The 16,788-nt window shown below is 37.3% G+C and overlaps 1 protein-coding gene across 1 annotated transcript; it reads left to right on the top strand.

Moving 5' to 3' along the window:
- The first annotated feature begins 2,245 nt into the window (after positions 1-2,245).
- On the top strand, positions 2,246-16,306 carry ERD1 (Clp ATPase). Its single transcript, XM_088984119.1, has 12 exons — positions 2,246-3,130; positions 4,538-4,698; positions 4,804-5,033; positions 5,162-5,270; positions 5,355-5,485; positions 7,144-7,245; positions 7,330-7,611; positions 7,694-7,797; positions 7,879-8,173; positions 10,428-10,661; positions 11,329-11,565; positions 15,739-16,306. The coding sequence occupies exons 1-12, from the start codon at positions 2,409-2,411 to the stop codon at positions 16,048-16,050; spliced, it is 2,919 nt and encodes a 972-aa protein (XP_088840245.1). The 5' UTR covers positions 2,246-2,408; the 3' UTR covers positions 16,051-16,306.
- The last annotated feature ends 482 nt before the right edge of the window (positions 16,307-16,788 follow it).

Raw genomic sequence — 16,788 nt, 5'->3', positions numbered from 1 at the left:
GTACGGTGCTTAATTTGTATATAAATTAAAATGGGTCTTCTGAAACTATATAACCATTTAATTTTAATCTGTGTTTGCTGCAATTTTCTTTCAGTTTCTCTGTGGACGGCGCACCTATCAGAGTGTTCACATGAGTCTGGCGTTGCTTTCCCCAACAAGCAACCCATGAGGGTTTACGCCAGCTTATGGAACACAGACGATTGGGCGACGAGAGGTGGGCTTGCGAACACTGTTTCAGTCTTTCTTCAGGATTTGATTTTGGGTTACGGAGGACTGTTTCAGTCTCAGGTGGAAGATGATGAACAGTATTTTTAAGTAGTATTGATATTTAAAAAGTTTTAAATCGCACGTATCATCACTTCATAAGGATTTAACACGCTTTAATTAAAAGTTCAGAGTGAGGATACTTAAACTGGCATGTTTTAAAATTTGAGGACCTAAGTGACACTAGGCTTACTAGTCAATACATGCTATACCCCCCTAACATTTATTGTTGTAATCTTATTTTGATGTAAAACAGCTTTGAAAAGATAACCTAGAACTTATTTTCATTTTTTTTTTTTTGCTGCTTTTGTTTTTTTAATGGCTTAGAATATCCAATGGATCTAGGTGAAGAGTTGAAGATTAGATAAACCGAGGTTCAAAGGGACGGGCTGATGGACTAATATGGAGTATGGACACTTTCTCCTTCAAGTAAAATTTCTTTGAAAAGTTGAAATCGGCTTATAAACAAATTAGAACTGAGATTGCTTCTTCTTCAAAAGATGAATGACGTTCAAACAAACCTGGAAATTTTGTGGTCCTCTAAGCTTATCCCTCCTGGAATAATGATGTTTGCTTGGCGATGTTTGAATAGTGCCATTCCTTGTATGGCTGACTGAGTTAGCTGAGAGATATTTGACTTATATTGATGGCTTATGCCCGATTGGAAAATTAAAAATGAAGAAGCTATTTCTCACACGCTTTTTGATTGTGTTTTGTTAAAGAGTACTGTGTGGTTTAATTTGGTTCTCATTTGGCTATTCGTACAGATCAAGGTGTAAGGAAGTCTCCTTGAAGGACTGGATCTGGGTGTGGAAATTAATTAATGCTTGGCGTCTCCAAACTCTTTAATTTTACAGTTAATCAGTTGATGGGTTGGTTATTTCATGGAGTATTAATTTGGAAAAAACATAGAAACCGTGTTATCTTTAACATGGTTCCTGCTAATACAGGTTCTGGGATTATGGCTAGCTACTAGTGTCTTATTTGTTGTGTGAAATTATTAAACAGTTGGTTCATCTGCAAACAGTGAGGTGGGATCGATGTGGTGATCATTGAAAGAAGCTCCTAGCTAGCTAGGCACGGTGAACTTAAAATTGATTAATTTTGATGGTGCTTCATTCAACAAAGAATGGTGCTGGTATTAGTGTAAGGAATTCAGAAGGAGAGAATGTTACTGCTAAGAGTATGGCTATTTTTTTTACCTCTCATTGTTTTGCAACTGAATTTGAAAGCGTTGGCTGTCTACGTACTCACTGAGTGTGTTTTCTGTAATTGTGGAAAGTGATGCACAAGCACAGCTTATCACACGGTTGCGCACTGATGAGTGAGAATGCTGAAACCCCCTGGAAGATTATTTGGTCGGTGGGGGGTAGAAGATTGTAAAAAAGAAGCTTTTAGCAAGGAAGAATTAATTAATGTTGCTCATCCGTTGGCATAGTAGCCACTGGCAAGCATTGTGATACTGAGGCCCCTGCTGATATTCTGGATGAGCATTTTGTCGAGATGAAATATACAAATGCTTAATTTATGACCATTTTATCTTCAAAGAAAAAAAAAAGAAAGAAAACAGACTTGAATTTGTGGCCTAATCACCAAGATGGTTCTTTCTTCTTTGTGGTTGTGGACTGTGGAATCATAATTAATATTGTATTTACCATACAAATGCCAGTGCGATCAAAAGGGAAACCTTAACCTTGATAAGAGAGAAAAGTGGAGAGATGACATCTAATTAAACTTGCATTGGCAAGGCAATTTCAAAGATTTTATAAAAAAATCAGTTAATGATATTCAGTTGACTTATATAACGAAAATCCAAAGATTTTTTTTTTCTTTTTTCTTTTTTTTTTTTGGGTGTTAAGAAAATCCAAAGAGTTTGTGCCAAACAAAACAAACATACCGAAATTTGAAAATCAATACCCTTTCGGCATCATCATCATGTCATAGACATGTGTTTCTGGCAGCATAGATTTTCCCCATTCCCAGAGATCTCCCTTTCTCTTCTTCTTCTTTAACTTTTCCAAAATTATTTCTGATTCATTTCCCATTTCTTAGTTGTATTATCATTCTTCTCTTATTATTAGCATTCAAAATTTCTGAATTTCTCTCTTTCTTGCTCATCTCTAACTTTCTGTTCATATCTCTCAATGGAAGTATCAACTTCCTCGCCTTTATCAGTCCATTCAATGAAATTCTACCCCCTCTTTCCCCACCTCCGTCGACACAAGCCCTCCTTCTCTCTCCACAACCATTCTTTCTCATCAAAACCTAAGTCTTCAATCGACTGCCATGGCCGCTCCATGTTCCTCCACGTCGACCCACCTCGCCATTTCTCTCCCCCCGCCTCTTCCATCTTCGGCATCTCCATCTCTCGCAACAAAATCCCATCTAGGTCCAATTCAATTCCTCTCAAGATCCGCAAGACCCATCGGATACCGCCCATCTCGGCGGTCTTTGAACGGTTCACTGAACGGGCTATCAAGGCCGTCATGCTTTCTCAGAGAGAGGCCAAGGCCTTAGGCAATGACATGGTCTTTACCCAGCACTTGTTATTGGGTCTTGTCGCTGAGGATCGATCAGTCCATGGGTATCTCGCTTCTGGGGTCACAATTGAGCAGGCCCGTGAGGCTGTTCGTGCCATTTGGGGCGATGATGGTGTTAACTCAAACTCCGAGTCTTCCGCGAGTACTAGTGCCAAAAACTCTGCCGCAGCTTCCACGGATGTGCCTTTTTCTATTAGCACAAAGCGTGTGTTTGATGCTGCAGTGGAGTATTCAAGGAGTAAGGGTTATAATTACATTGCTCCTGAACACATTTCTATAGGGCTGTTCACTGTTGATGATGGAAGTGCTGGCCGTGTCCTTAAGAGGTATAATTTCCTAGTTCCTTTGGATAATTTGCAGGAGTTGTATCAAACTTTTCATTCTTATATGCGGATATGCCCATAGCATTGTTGCTTCAATAGATTTTTTGTTTTCTTATCTAACAATTTGGTTGGTATCCTTGTAGGTAAATATTGGAATTTCTAATAGCTTTTAGTTGCTATGAAAACTTTAGGCGATGCCCATGTGATCCTTCGTCTTTCTTCAAAACAATGGCTATTTGAATTTGGATTACATTGCTTGGCATTTTTTGTTTATAACAACCATACTCCGTTTGTGAATTGATGCCTCCAAACCTGGTTTTGTGTGGAGAATTTGTGTTCCAATTGCCCATGCTAATATCATTTCTGTAAAATGGTGTGTCTCTGTGGAATCTTACACATTGAACTGCATATTCTTACTGATTTATTTTGGGTGAAATGTGTGATACCCATTCTATTTGTCTCTTTTTAATGGATTAATTACAATCCTGTGGATGATTTATTCTTTTTTTTTTCTATATATGTTTTTTTGGTCTCAAGAACCTCCTTATATGCCTTTCCCTCTTAAATTAGTTTTTGAGTTTTCTTTTCCATTCTCCATCTTTTCCATTCTCCTAGAGAAAGGAAAACTCAATAACTACTCTGAGTCCTGGCAGACTGAACAGCATACTTTGAAGGAAACACAATTTCTTCTCAATAACTAGTCAGTTTCTGTTGCTCTTCTAGACCTGAGAAGGATTGGAATAGACATAATTGGTCAAGCTTTTGTTGCCAATGGTCTCAAAGAAAAATGTGATATTTATGAGAACAAAAAAATAATAATTTTCACCTTTTTATTTCTTTTGTTCTTTTTAGTTTGGTTCCTTTTGAGGGAAAGCATTTCCAGGGTGCACGACATGATTGTGGATAATTGTGTAGAAGTTCTGTTGGACTACAAGTTGTGCTTTGCAATTATTTCCAAGGAACCCATTAGGGGTAGGAGTGCAAATCGGGTTGCCTGATTTGAACAATTTTAACTACATTGGCCTCAGATTCAGTCTGTACCCAGTCAAAATATAGGAAACTCTCAAACCCAATTTGACTCCCTAATTGGGGAGATACAACTGGTCTAACTAAATTACCATTTTTCTTGATAGAGCACAATGTGTAGAAGAGGATTTATGTAGCCAGCCCCAAGTTGGAATTAAGGCTGAGTTGAATTGCAGCTTGGAAATTGATGTTTTTTTTTTTTTTTTTACCTTAAACATATGAGTTTCGAACAAGCATGTATACATCAATTTACAATGAGTTTGAAATGGTGCTAGTTTCAAACTTTTACAATGTATAATTTGTATATAATGTATTAATGCACTGATGCATGTATTGGTGAAATGTACATACTACAATTTATGAGAAAAATGAATATGATCACAGATTGGGAGCAGATGTCAATCATTTAGCAGTTGTAGCAGTCTCCAGACTTCAAGGAGAACTTGCCAAGGAAGGTAGAGAATTGCCTGCTGCATCAAAACAGATGCACAGTAAACCTTCTTCTGAAAAAACATCAGTTTTGAAGTCCTCCGGGAAGAGAGAAGGTGGTGTATAGATGTTTGTTTATCAAGATTAATTTGACATCTTCCAATTGATTTTCAACTTCGTGTCTTAGGAAGAATGCTAAGTTGTTAAACTATTTCCCTCAGAGAAAAGTGTCTTGGCGCAATTCTGTGTGGATCTTACTGCTCGAGTTAGTGAAGGACTTATTGATCCTGTAATTGGTAGAGACCATGAAATTCAGAGAATTGTCCAAATCCTTTGCCGAAGAACCAAGAATAACCCAATTCTTCTAGGTGAACCAGGAGTGGGAAAAACAGCTATTGCTGAAGGGTTGGCAATTAGTATTGCAAATGGCGATGTTCCCATTTTTCTTTTGGTGGGTTGGTGTCCTTTTATTATTTAATTCTCCTCCTATATCCTCCATATTCATCCAGTATTTTGCCAATGCCTTTCTTAAAGAAGTTGCATGTTACAACTTTCTTAGTGCTACTATTTCACGTGCAGACAAAACGCATAGTGTCCTTGGATATAGGTCTATTAATGGCAGGTGCAAAAGAGAGGGGTGAGTTAGAGGCAAGGGTCACTACCTTGATCAGCGAGATACAAAAAGCAGGTAAACATATTTATTAGAACTTCATGGAAATAAACATGTTCTTTCGTTCTGTCTAATATGCCCTATATATGCAAAATATTGCAGGTGATATCATTCTATTTATTGATGAAGTCCACACACTTATTGGATCTGGTACAGTTGGAAAAGGAAACAAAGGATCAGGCCTTGATATTGCAAATTTATTGAAGCCTTCACTTGGAAGGGGTGAGTTGCAGGTAATGGTTCATGCCATGATGTTTTGGCACTGAGTTTTGTTCTTATATGGCCATGTTCCCCGGAAAACATGACATATAGGTTTTCAAAATGTTAGATAATTTATCATTATTAATATTGTATAACCAGTATGCCATGGTTAGCGGAGACCATAATATGTATGACATACCTAGATAAGAAAGATTGTTTTTTTTTTTTTTTAAAACAATAGGTAAGAAATGATATCCAATAACAAGAATCACTCATCAGGCAGAAAGTGAAAAATTAGATACTTGAGCTTGAACCCATTCTTAAATTAATATTCCATGATCTGTTTTATATGTTGAACTAGTTTGACTCTATCAAAGACATGTTTAAAAAGTATCAGAGGCACCATACTACCTGAGGAATTCCTTGAAGCAAGCAACCTTAAAGCACAATGCTGGAGACTCAAGTTTGAAAATGTGAGGTACAGGGTTGCATGGACTCAGATATGAGAGTTGGAATATGACATGTGTCCAAGAGTCTGACTGGGCAAGCTGAGTTGGATTATGACATGATATGGTCATCATATCATCATCTAAGCCTTGTCCCATCTGTATGGGGTCAACTACATGAATCTTGTTTTGTCATTCCATTTTGCTCAGTACCGTATCCATTGTTAAATTATGGCTTCATAAATTTTCTCACTACTTTAGGTCATGTCCTTTTTGGTCTGCCTGTAGCTCTTCTAGCCCCCTTAACTTATGACAGATTACTCCTTACTGTTGCTGTATATGGTCTTCTCAACATGTGCCTAAAGCCATCTTAGTCTACTTTCTCTCATTTTATCACCTATTGGAGCTACTCCTGGGTATCTTTGAATAAGTTATTTTCTGATCCTATCTATTTTTTCTGGTCATCCATCTCACATTTACATTTCTGCCACACTCATACAAATTTGTTATTAAAATACTAATTATATTTAAAACATAGATATTATTAGGATACTTTGTTTTTTTTTTTTTTTTTTTTTGAATTCTAACATTATATACCTGCAAAAATGTTGCCTTGTTACTAAGTAGCGTTTAATGTGAAAAATGTTATTCATCTTGCACATTAGTTGTTCATTTGTGCCAAGGAGATAAAAGGGAATTATTACATGGAATTCCTCAGAACCCAGGAAGACACCGACTCACACACAACATCCATTTAGGAGAATCCATGGAACACTGGCAAGCTGTATGTGCACTGCATGTACTTATGCTGCAACTTATGGACAGTTGTTGATTGTAAATGAGATCTACAATTTCTATTACCTTTTTTATATACAAATTAATGATTGAATATAATGTGCCTTTTGAAATGCTAGTGAACTAATGGGGTAAAGCTTAATAACTAATATGTCATTATCTGCGTTTTTCATTGTTTTTCTGTGGTGCTGAGTTATCTTTGGTGTATTTGCCTCAAGCTTGAGAGACTTATTCAATGACTGAATATAATATGCCTTTTGAAATGCTAGTGAACTAATGGGCTAAAGCTTAATAACTAATATGGCATTTTCTGCATTTTTCATTGTTTTTCTGTAGTGCTGAATTATCTTTGGTGTATTTGCCTCAAGCCTGAGAGACTTGTTCCAAGTTTTGTATCTTTGTTTTTCAATTTGTATGCAATTCAGACTGACAACCCACTCCCTTCCCAGTGTATTGCATCTACAACTGTTGATGAACACAGGATGCATTTTGAAAAAGACAAAGCATTAGCTCGGCGATTTCAACCTGTGTTGATTAATGAGCCAAGCCAGGTAATCTTCGATGTTTTCTCTTTATATATCTGTATTAATTTGTATACCAAAATCTGCTTAGATTTTGCTTTTAACATTTTGTAGGAGGATGCAGTTAAGATACTGTTGGGCCTAAGGGAGAAGTATGAAGCTCACCACAAATGTAGATTTACTTTGGAAGCCATAAATGCTGCCGTATATCTGTCAGCAAGATATATTCCAGATAGGTATCTTCCTGATAAGGCCATTGATCTTATTGATGAGGCTGGAAGTAGGGCACGCATGGATGCCTACAAAAGGAGGAAGGAAGAACAAACTTCTGTACTAAGAAAATCACCAAATGATTATTGGCAAGAAATCAGAGCTGTTCAGGCCATGCATGAAGTGGTAAGAGCTTTGCTTGCTAGTTAGCAGAAATTGTTTCAGGATTTGCCGGATTGATCAGTACTCGTTTCTGTTTTACATGCAGGTCCTGGCAAATAAAATTAAATATGCCGATGTTGCCTCTTTTATAGAGGATGACACCAAACTCATATCAGAGCCTCCTTTGCCCTCCACACTTGACAATGATGAGTATGATACTAGGTGCCTAATTTTTTTTAATCAAGTATGCAAATACTAGGCTCAAGACATCTAACATTTATTGTGTCTCAGATTTGTGGTAGTAGGACCAGATGATATAGCAGAAGTGGCTTCACTTTGGTCTGGGATACCAGTTCAGCAACTTGATGCAGATGAAAGAATGGTTCTAGTGGGTCTTGATGAGCAACTTAGGAAGCGGGTTGTTGGCCAAAATGATGCTATTTTTGCAATCTCTCGAGCTGTAAAGAGATCTCGTGTTGGCTTGAAGGACCCTGATAGACCTATAGCAGCAATGCTTTTCTGTGGCCCAACTGGTGTTGGCAAAACTGAGCTTGCAAAAGCTTTGGCAGAATGCTACTTTGGATCAGTAAGTACCTACACACAATGGGCTTTTAGCACCCCCCCCTTTTAATTGATGAATAGCAGAACAATTTTATTGGAAGAAGATTAGAATTACCAAAGATTAGCCATCCCAGAGGTTGAGATAGACTGAACCCAAAAAATTATATTAAATGGAAGCCACTTCCCCTTAAAACAGAGAGAAGTCCCATTCCCCCAAAATAGGTTCTCTCTTTCTACCCCTTGTTCTGCGAACCTGCCTGCCAGCCCATTTGCAGATTTGCAAAGGGCACTTTCCTTCATTTTGAGTCCACCCCACAACTACTTTTGAGTCCCCTTGTATTTGTGTAAGAGGGAGAGAGATAGAGGGAGGGAGGGAGAGACTTCCATCACCATTTTTGGAAACTCCCCCAATACTGGAGGGGCCTGGCCGCCTGGGTTACCTCTGCTGCAAGCCTGCAAGCATTGAAGTTAAGCTTGATCAAATGGTTTGGTGGTGGTTCCCATACAGGCTGTGCAGCCACCCTACTAATGAAAGAGTGTTATCAATCTCAAGTTTTTTACTAACATCATTGGTGGAGAAGGAACTTAACAACCTCAATAATTTTACCTAATGAACCACTCTTACCGTTATGAGATCAATAAGAACTCTTCTGTCCTGAGTTTTTTTGCTTGAATAATCTTCTGTTTCTTTCCTCCCAAACAGCCCATAAAGTGCAGCTCTGGAACATCTCCATAGAATCTTTCCTCTACTCTTGGGAGGGACAAAGAAAGTGTTGTTGAATATGGACTGCAGATTCAAAGGAGGTGTCCATCTGCACCTAAAGAAAGCAAAAAACCACTCCCAAATATCAAACACAAAAGAATAGGAGCTTAGTGAATGATGAGTACTTTCCCCACTCACTTTATAGAGAAGGAAAACATGTAGAGATAAACACCAATGTGGTCTCTTTCTTTGCAGTCTCACTAGTGTTGATTTTAGCATGATAAATATCTCAACAGAAAGCCCTCACCTTAGGAGGGATTTAACCACTCCATACTTCTTTCACTTGAAAACTAGGGGAAGGGTCATGGGCAATAAGGGAATCGATGGAGGCGCAAGTGAAGTTGCCAGAAGGACAAGGGAATCACACTCTAGCATCAGACTCTGATGGATCCACCACCACCCCTTCAACTATCTCCACTAGCTGAATACTCAATTGAATTTCCACCTTCCTCAGGCTTTCATCTAAACCCAAAATTCCAAGAAAGCCCAACAGAGGATAGGGATACAAAGTGGGAGATAGTTTTATTTGTAAAGGTCGAAAGAGAGAGCAATGATGGAAATTTATCTCTAAGAGAAAGATTCTCCCACCATAAGACTAAGATGTCTAGAAGCACCCCACCATGGAAATTTATCTTCATGGATGCATAGTTGCATGCATACATATAAATTTATTTAATATTTATGGGAAAATCTATGCTGCCGGAAAGACATGATACTGGAAGTGCTTTGACCAATCAATTCCCCCTCCCCCCGGTGAATTTTGATAAATACCACCTGATTGGTTATCACTTTTATGATACCGGTTTATTGATTACAAGTTTTTTTGGCATCATGTCTTTCCAATATCATAGTCTAACCCAATATTTATACATACAAATATGAAGATATGTCAGGTTCAGGTTGGGTTAGGTTGCCAAGGGCTCATTCCCTAACCCAACCTGAAATTAAGTTGGGTTATATTTTTCAATCCTTAACCCAAAATTCAACCCACCTTTTTTGAGTTTGTTTCAGGCTAACCTGGCCCAAGTTGCACCCCTACTTTTGGGGAGATTTTTATACTAATTTGAAGCAACAAAATGGTCCATTTTGAGCTTTATACTTCTAGCTCTTAACCACATGGAAAGTATGTAAGTTGAAGGTTATAATGTTTGCATTAACAGAGGAACCAAAGTCTCTAAGACAGCTTATGCTGGATTATTCATACATAAAATGTCACCTGTACTTGAGATAAATATCCCTGCATCTCCTGTACAAAGTTACGAGCTATGTCAGAAAGAATAGAAAATGATCCCAACCTTGTTTGGTATTATTTGTATGTCAAGTCTGATAGAAAGTAACAGAAAGGGGTAAACTAGGACATTTTCCCTGCACAGCGTGTTCCTCAGTTCAGATCAAATAAAATACTAATTGTTTTTAACATTTAAAGGTCAAGCACCAATCCTCTTATTGCATCTGTGTATCCTTGATATTTTATGCTCCATTGTTAATTCCATTTCCTTGTATGTCATTATTGTAGGAGGCATCCATGCTACGTCTGGACATGAGCGAATATATGGAGCGGCATACAGTTAGCAAGTTGATAGGGTCACCACCAGGGTATGTAGGCTATGGAGAGGGAGGCATTCTAACAGAAGCAGCTAGAAGAAGACCTTTTACAGTGGTTTTGCTCGACGAAATTGAAAAAGCCCACCCAGATATATTTAACATCCTCCTCCAAGTATTTGAAGATGGCCACCTCACTGATTCTCAGGTTTGTGCACATTGTTATATGTTCAATATGAAGAGACTGACTGGGAAGATTTACCAAGTTTCTTAATCTTTCAAAGTTGAAACTGGTGTCAACATTGACTGATCAAACATAGTGTCATTTGGGATTGCTCCTGAGGTTAGAATATCCTTCTAGTGAAGCATCTTTCATGGAAGCACTTCTAGAAGGAAAAATTCATATAATTAGAGTACTTGGTGATTCATTTTTGTTTAGAGGTTAGCTTTTAAACATCAAGATAGTTTGAGGTAAGGTATAGGTTGGTCAATAAAAAAATAATTGACAGATTATAGGGTTATTTGGCATTTAAAAGAAATCTTTAAAATAACATTTTTGTGCACATTGCACATGTTTTATTTTCAGCTTCTGCTGAGAGTGAGATGCGGATGCCATAAAAAGGTTTTACCAGATTCTGTTTCCTAATGGAAGATAAGCACTTCTAATTTAAATTATCAAAAGACATGTCAATACAGAGAATCACTTCACTGGCCATGAAGCTACAGAATAGAAGACTTCTAGGAGCAATCCCAAACTTGGTGTCTTGGCCTTGATAAATTTGGTCAAATTTCAATTGCATTATATCCTTTTATATGCTTTGCATATCCAATAATAGCTGCAGTGCTTCTTACTTTAAAAAGCATGGATTCAACAGGGGCGAAGGGTGTCATTTAAGAACACATTGATTATTATGACGTCCAATATTGGTTCTACCACCATTGCAAAGGGTAGACACATGTCCATTGGTTTCTTGATTGAAGATGATGGTGAACCAAGTTCGTATTCTGGAATGAAAGCCCTTGTTCTGGAAGAGCTTAAGGCATATTTTAGGCCAGAGTTTCTCAACAGGATTGATGAAGTAGTTGTATTCCGTCCCCTTGAGAAGGCACAGGTTAGTCACGCACACAGATTATTAATAAAGACCAGTTCTTTATTGGCACATTGGTTATCAATTTTAGTTAAATGGGTCTCAACATTAAAGGCAACATTTTAGCTTAGTTTTCTTAATCCGTAAGCAAAATTAAATCTTAGCATTAAATCACTAACAGTATCCTTTTACCTATTACCTTATATAAAAGGGAGGTTTTTATTCCCCCTTTTGCCGACTCTCAAACTTCTCCTTTCTTAAAATGCTAATAGTTTATCTTAGGGAAAATTAGTTATGTGGGCACTTGTAAATTTTTGTTTACAATTAAGAAATGTGAACCAAAATATTTGCAAAAAAAATCTTCTAATGGAAAATCTTGTTCACTAAATCTTTATATTCACCTTGTGCCTTGCTACTTCTAAAATGGCTTTCCTATATCCAATAACCTTTTCTCTTGATTGTTAGTAACTTAGTATTATTGAGATGAGATTAATTAGAGGTTTTTATTTTTTGTTTTTCCTTTGCATTTGTAAACTGCTGAAGTGCATTTCCAATTTTCTTTTATTTTTCTTTTTTGATACTTATTTGATTAACATCCATTTATATTTGTAAAAACATGACTCTAGGAAGGTATGTTTCAATCAAAATAACATAAGAGAAAGAATGTAAACAATTATTCTTCTTTTTTGTTATTATCTGATAAAATATTAAGTAATGCAAATGGGATTTGTTATAGATATAGGACTTGTGGGCATAACCTTAGAAATAAGGAAACTTAATGCAAGAGGTTCACTGCATTAATCTGTGCAACATGTGACATGGGTAGTATGTATGAAACTAAGTTTTCATGGTTACTTTATTTGTTGTTTCTCTTCATTCAGGTTAGCATTTAAAATTTGTAGCTCACAACGATTAAATAAAACTAATTAATTGGGTATTCTTTTTTTTTTATCAATAACAGAAACTTTCATTAATAAAAAAAGGGTAGTACAAAGGAGACTAGGGGAGGGGTAAACTCTCTTAATCCTCCCCTACAAAACAAAAAAACAACTCAACTTACAAAATAGCCCAAAACAATTGTTCTCTTCCCACCCCTTGTTTAGCAAGGGTATCCGCAAAGGAATTAGCACTTCTTTTTACCCACTATAACTGAATTTCCAAACCTTGTGCTAGCCAGTTAAGCATTTTTTTTTTCATTAGCAAACTTCCATAGACCATTCTCTTCTTTGTGCAGCCATCCTATAACCAGTTTGAGTCCTCTTCAACAATAAGCTAGCGACTGTTCAGCTCCTTTGCCTTCTTCATTTCCTTCCATCACTGCCAAGATCTCAGCTCAAAGTGAATCACCTACACCAATAGGACCGGAAAAGATATCAATGACTTTCCCATCCCCATCCCTAAAAGTTCCTCCAATTCTAGAAGGCCCCGGGTTACCTTCACTACTTCCATCAGTCCAACTTGATAAATCCAAAAGCTGGAGGAGACCAAATGGAATCTTGGTTTTTGGCAGGGGCTGAATTAGCCACTTCCTTCCAACTTTTTCTCATCATATCTGTAGAGATGTACTCAAACATTTCTAGAGATTTCACCCGATGTACCACTCTAATAGTAATTGCTTCAACAATGCCCTCTCTGTTCCTCTCCTTTTCATTAAAAATCGTTGAATTTCTTTCTTCTCGTATTGTCTAGCAAATGGCAGCTCTGACACATCTCCAAAGAATTCTACCCCTCTTCTTTGGCCACCTGAAAAAGGAGGCAAACAAGCTTTGTACATCTGATGGGGGGTGTCCACCTGCAACCAAATAAAGAAAAAAAAATCATTCTCAAATATGTGAAACAAAAGAGCAAGAGATTAGTAAGTGATAGCCGCTTTCACCATTAGCCTTAGGATGCACCAATTAGGTCTTTTTCTCTGTAGCAAGTCACTAGTGTTACATCTTCCTAGAAAGGCTTCCCAATAAAAAGCTCCAGTCCTTGGAGGAATCAGTTTAGCATCTTGGCTTTGGGATGCTAGTATATATACATTATGCATGCTATTTATTTGACGAACCTACTATGCACTTTTTTTATTATTTTTTTTGGTATTAATAGATAAAGGAACATACACAAAATGGGGGAGGGGGTAGTACAACCCAACAGTCCATTACAGATATATTTTAACTCTCCAGTACAACCTTACTATTGAGACTAAGCATCTCTACTTTAACCAATATTCGCAAATCAATCGGTGTTTGATTGCTTTTTGTAAATGTGTGAAAGCCTCCATATCAGCTTCTGATGTAAGATTGTGACAATCCTGGATCAAGTTGGAGATGCTCTACAATGGTTTAAAATATTAATTTAAGCAGTCTATATGGTTTTGGAGTAGAGACCATTATTTGGTGTAATGGTAAATCTCAGGATGGGAAGCATGAGAATGTGGGTTGAATCTGAGAGTGGCCACTTTGTGCAAAAAAGAAAAAAAAATGCCTAAGGTTTGGACTGTATCGAGTCTACCCCTCCCAAGACCCTGATAGTTGGGAACCAATATTGGCTAATGGTCTTTATACTGATTTTGGAGTCCCCTTCTATCCATATATTTTTTAATCCACTTTCTTGGGCTAGAATATGAGCTTCCTTTCAGCCCAGGCCTCTGCCACATTTTTAGTGGTTTTTCTGCTACCCACTATGTGGCAGAGGCCTAGGCTGCTAAGGTAGCTCATAAAGTGAATTAAAAAAAAAAAACATGGATAGAAAGGACTCCAAAATCACAATAGATTGCCTAAATAAACTTTTTGAACCACCATGGAGCATCTCCAACTTAATCCAATATTGTCACAATCTTTCATCAGAAGCTGATATGGAGGTTAAGTGTACTCATGCATTTCCAGAAAAGCAAATCAAGCAGATAGGTCAACCAAAATATTGGTCATAGTAGAGATGTTTGCAGTTTCAATAGAATAGATCATACTGAAGAGTTAACCATGAAGACTTGGTTTCGTGCTTAAGCTAGCCATGTGCCACGTGTATCACACATAAAATCTGTCAGAGAGAGGAGGCGAAGATGGTGCAGAAGACTTGTACTATTAATGTTTTGCACAGAATGGAAAACACAGGGGTCATTGCTTGGCGCAATGATAAAACCAGACTGACAAGCATAATGTGGGTTCAAGTCTGAGAGTGGACACTGTGCAAAAATGCCAAAAATTAGGTCTGTAACCAGTCTCCTCCCAAGGCCCCAGCTAACTAGGACCAAATTGGGTAATAGCCCTTATAGTAGTGTTTTCAACCCATTGTGAACTATCTGGTCAGACCCATCCACCCATCACCCAGCCAAGTTCCTAGGTCTGTTTAGCCCCCGAACTGTTTATATGCAAAAGAAATGTTGACTCAATCAATAACCGATAGTCCAGTCGCTTGAACTGCCTAATTGTTTGACCTAGTCAGCAGGTCACAGGTTAGACATTAAGGCCATTACCCAAATGATATTTCTCATTTATCATATTTATTTTTGTTAAATAAGAAAAAAAGGGCCATTACCCAATGTTGGCCCTAGTTATCTGGGGTCTTTGGGAGGTGTGGACTAGATAGGAACCTAGCCTTTGGGTTTTTTTTTTTTTTTTTCACACAGTGGCCTCTTTCAGACTTGAACCCATTTCACACTTGCCAGTCTGAGATTTTATCATTATTTTTGTTTAATATGATGAACATATAATATTAGAGGCATGCCCAATGTTTTTGCAGTCTTTTCTGTTTTTTACATGTTATCTAATTATCTGATTTAGGACATCATGGGTTGACTGTTTGGCCTAGACAGTTTAAGTGTTGAACAATTAATTCACCACCTGAAGGGAAAGGTTCTGTTCCTGGGTTATTTTTTAAATATTGCTTGTGATAGATTATTCTTTCTCCTGATTTACAAGATCTTTCCTTTGTCTTTTATTTTTCCTTGTCATCAAATTCCCAATTTTTCAAGGCATTCCATTTTTATGCTATTTTTTAATTATTTTCTTCTAAGTTCTTAACCAATAGAAATTGGCTTGCAAACTGGTTTCAATCAAACCAATCCAGAACTTAGGTTAAGGTTACAGCAAGTTAAATCATCTAGCTGAAGTAAACTTTTCTAAAACTAGTAATACTTGATGTTAAAACATGTAAGGGGCCCATTAATATCAGATTCTAGCATAAGTAATTCAGACCATTGCCACTTCTTTTCAGATTATTGAGATTCTAAATCTGATGCTGCAAGAAGTGGAGGAAAGGCTTATGTCTTTGGGCATTGGTCTGGAGGTATCTGAGGCAATGAAGGATCTTATCTGCCAGCAAGGCTATGACAGAAACTACGGAGCTCGGTCCATGAGGAGGGCGGTCACCCTTCTAATTGAGGATGTCTTAAGTGAAGCACTTCTTGGTGGGAAATACAAAACTGGTGACACTGCATTAATAGATGTGGATGCATCTGGAATCCCGTATGTGATTAACCGGTCAGATCTTGATATTCATTTGTCTGATGCAACATCCATATTGTAGTTAAGATCTTTGACAATTCATAATTTAATCACTCAGTGTATATTGATCTGTATCGAGATAGAGATTTATTTTGTATAGTTCTAGGTAATTGTTTGATCCTGTATGACCCAGGAGAATGAGGTGCTTACATACAGGTTCTGTATATATATATTTGGGGAAAAGATGCAATTATTACTTTTTGTAACTGTTTGAGGCATTTCTATGATTGCCGAATATTCTCAATACCAAAGGGTGGAAGAGTTGTTTTCATGTTCAACCATTGAAGGCTTTGTGACCTTGGCTTAAACAGAGAGCTTCGAGTTCTTGTTTCTCGTGTATATGTAGAATTTCTTTATAGATGATCGTGTTCCATGCACTATTTTGGTATGAGATAGTAGCCTCATGTGCTCCACAAATCTTGAACAATGATCACATCACATCTGACCTAAACAGAGAGCTTCAAGTTCTTATTTCCTGTGCATATGCAGAATTTCTTTATAGATGATCGTGTTCCATGCACTATTTTGGTATGAAATAGTAGCCTCATGTGTGCTTCAGAAGTATTGAACAATGATCATATCTAGATTGTTGAATTCTTGTATTAAGACTGAATTGAGTTGAGTTGAGCTTGCTTTCAAACTACATGAAATCAAATGACCTTTTCAGGGATTGCCCTTGCATTTCAGAATACAAATTTACCATCTATAATTCACTCAGTTACTAATAAGATATTAGTAATGATTAAGGGAAAGAAAATGA

Source organism: Nelumbo lutea, chromosome 4 (genome assembly GCF_056320005.1).
Source record: "Nelumbo lutea isolate HS-2025 chromosome 4, American lotus-T2T, whole genome shotgun sequence".
NCBI classification, from domain to species: Eukaryota; Viridiplantae; Streptophyta; class Magnoliopsida; order Proteales; family Nelumbonaceae; genus Nelumbo; species Nelumbo lutea.
This window is presented reverse-complemented; position numbering and strand designations above follow the sequence as displayed.

Excerpts from the sequence above, each read along its gene's own strand:
- ERD1 (XM_088984119.1), top strand. The coding sequence starts at position 2,409 with ATGGAAGTATCAACTTCCTCGCCTTTATCAGTCCATTCAATGAAATTC. Across the intron at positions 5,271-5,354 it reads CAGCGAGATACAAAAAGCAG|GTGATATCATTCTATTTATT; the intron begins GTAAACATATTT and ends AAAATATTGCAG. Across the intron at positions 7,246-7,329 it reads TGATTAATGAGCCAAGCCAG|GAGGATGCAGTTAAGATACT; the intron begins GTAATCTTCGAT and ends AACATTTTGTAG.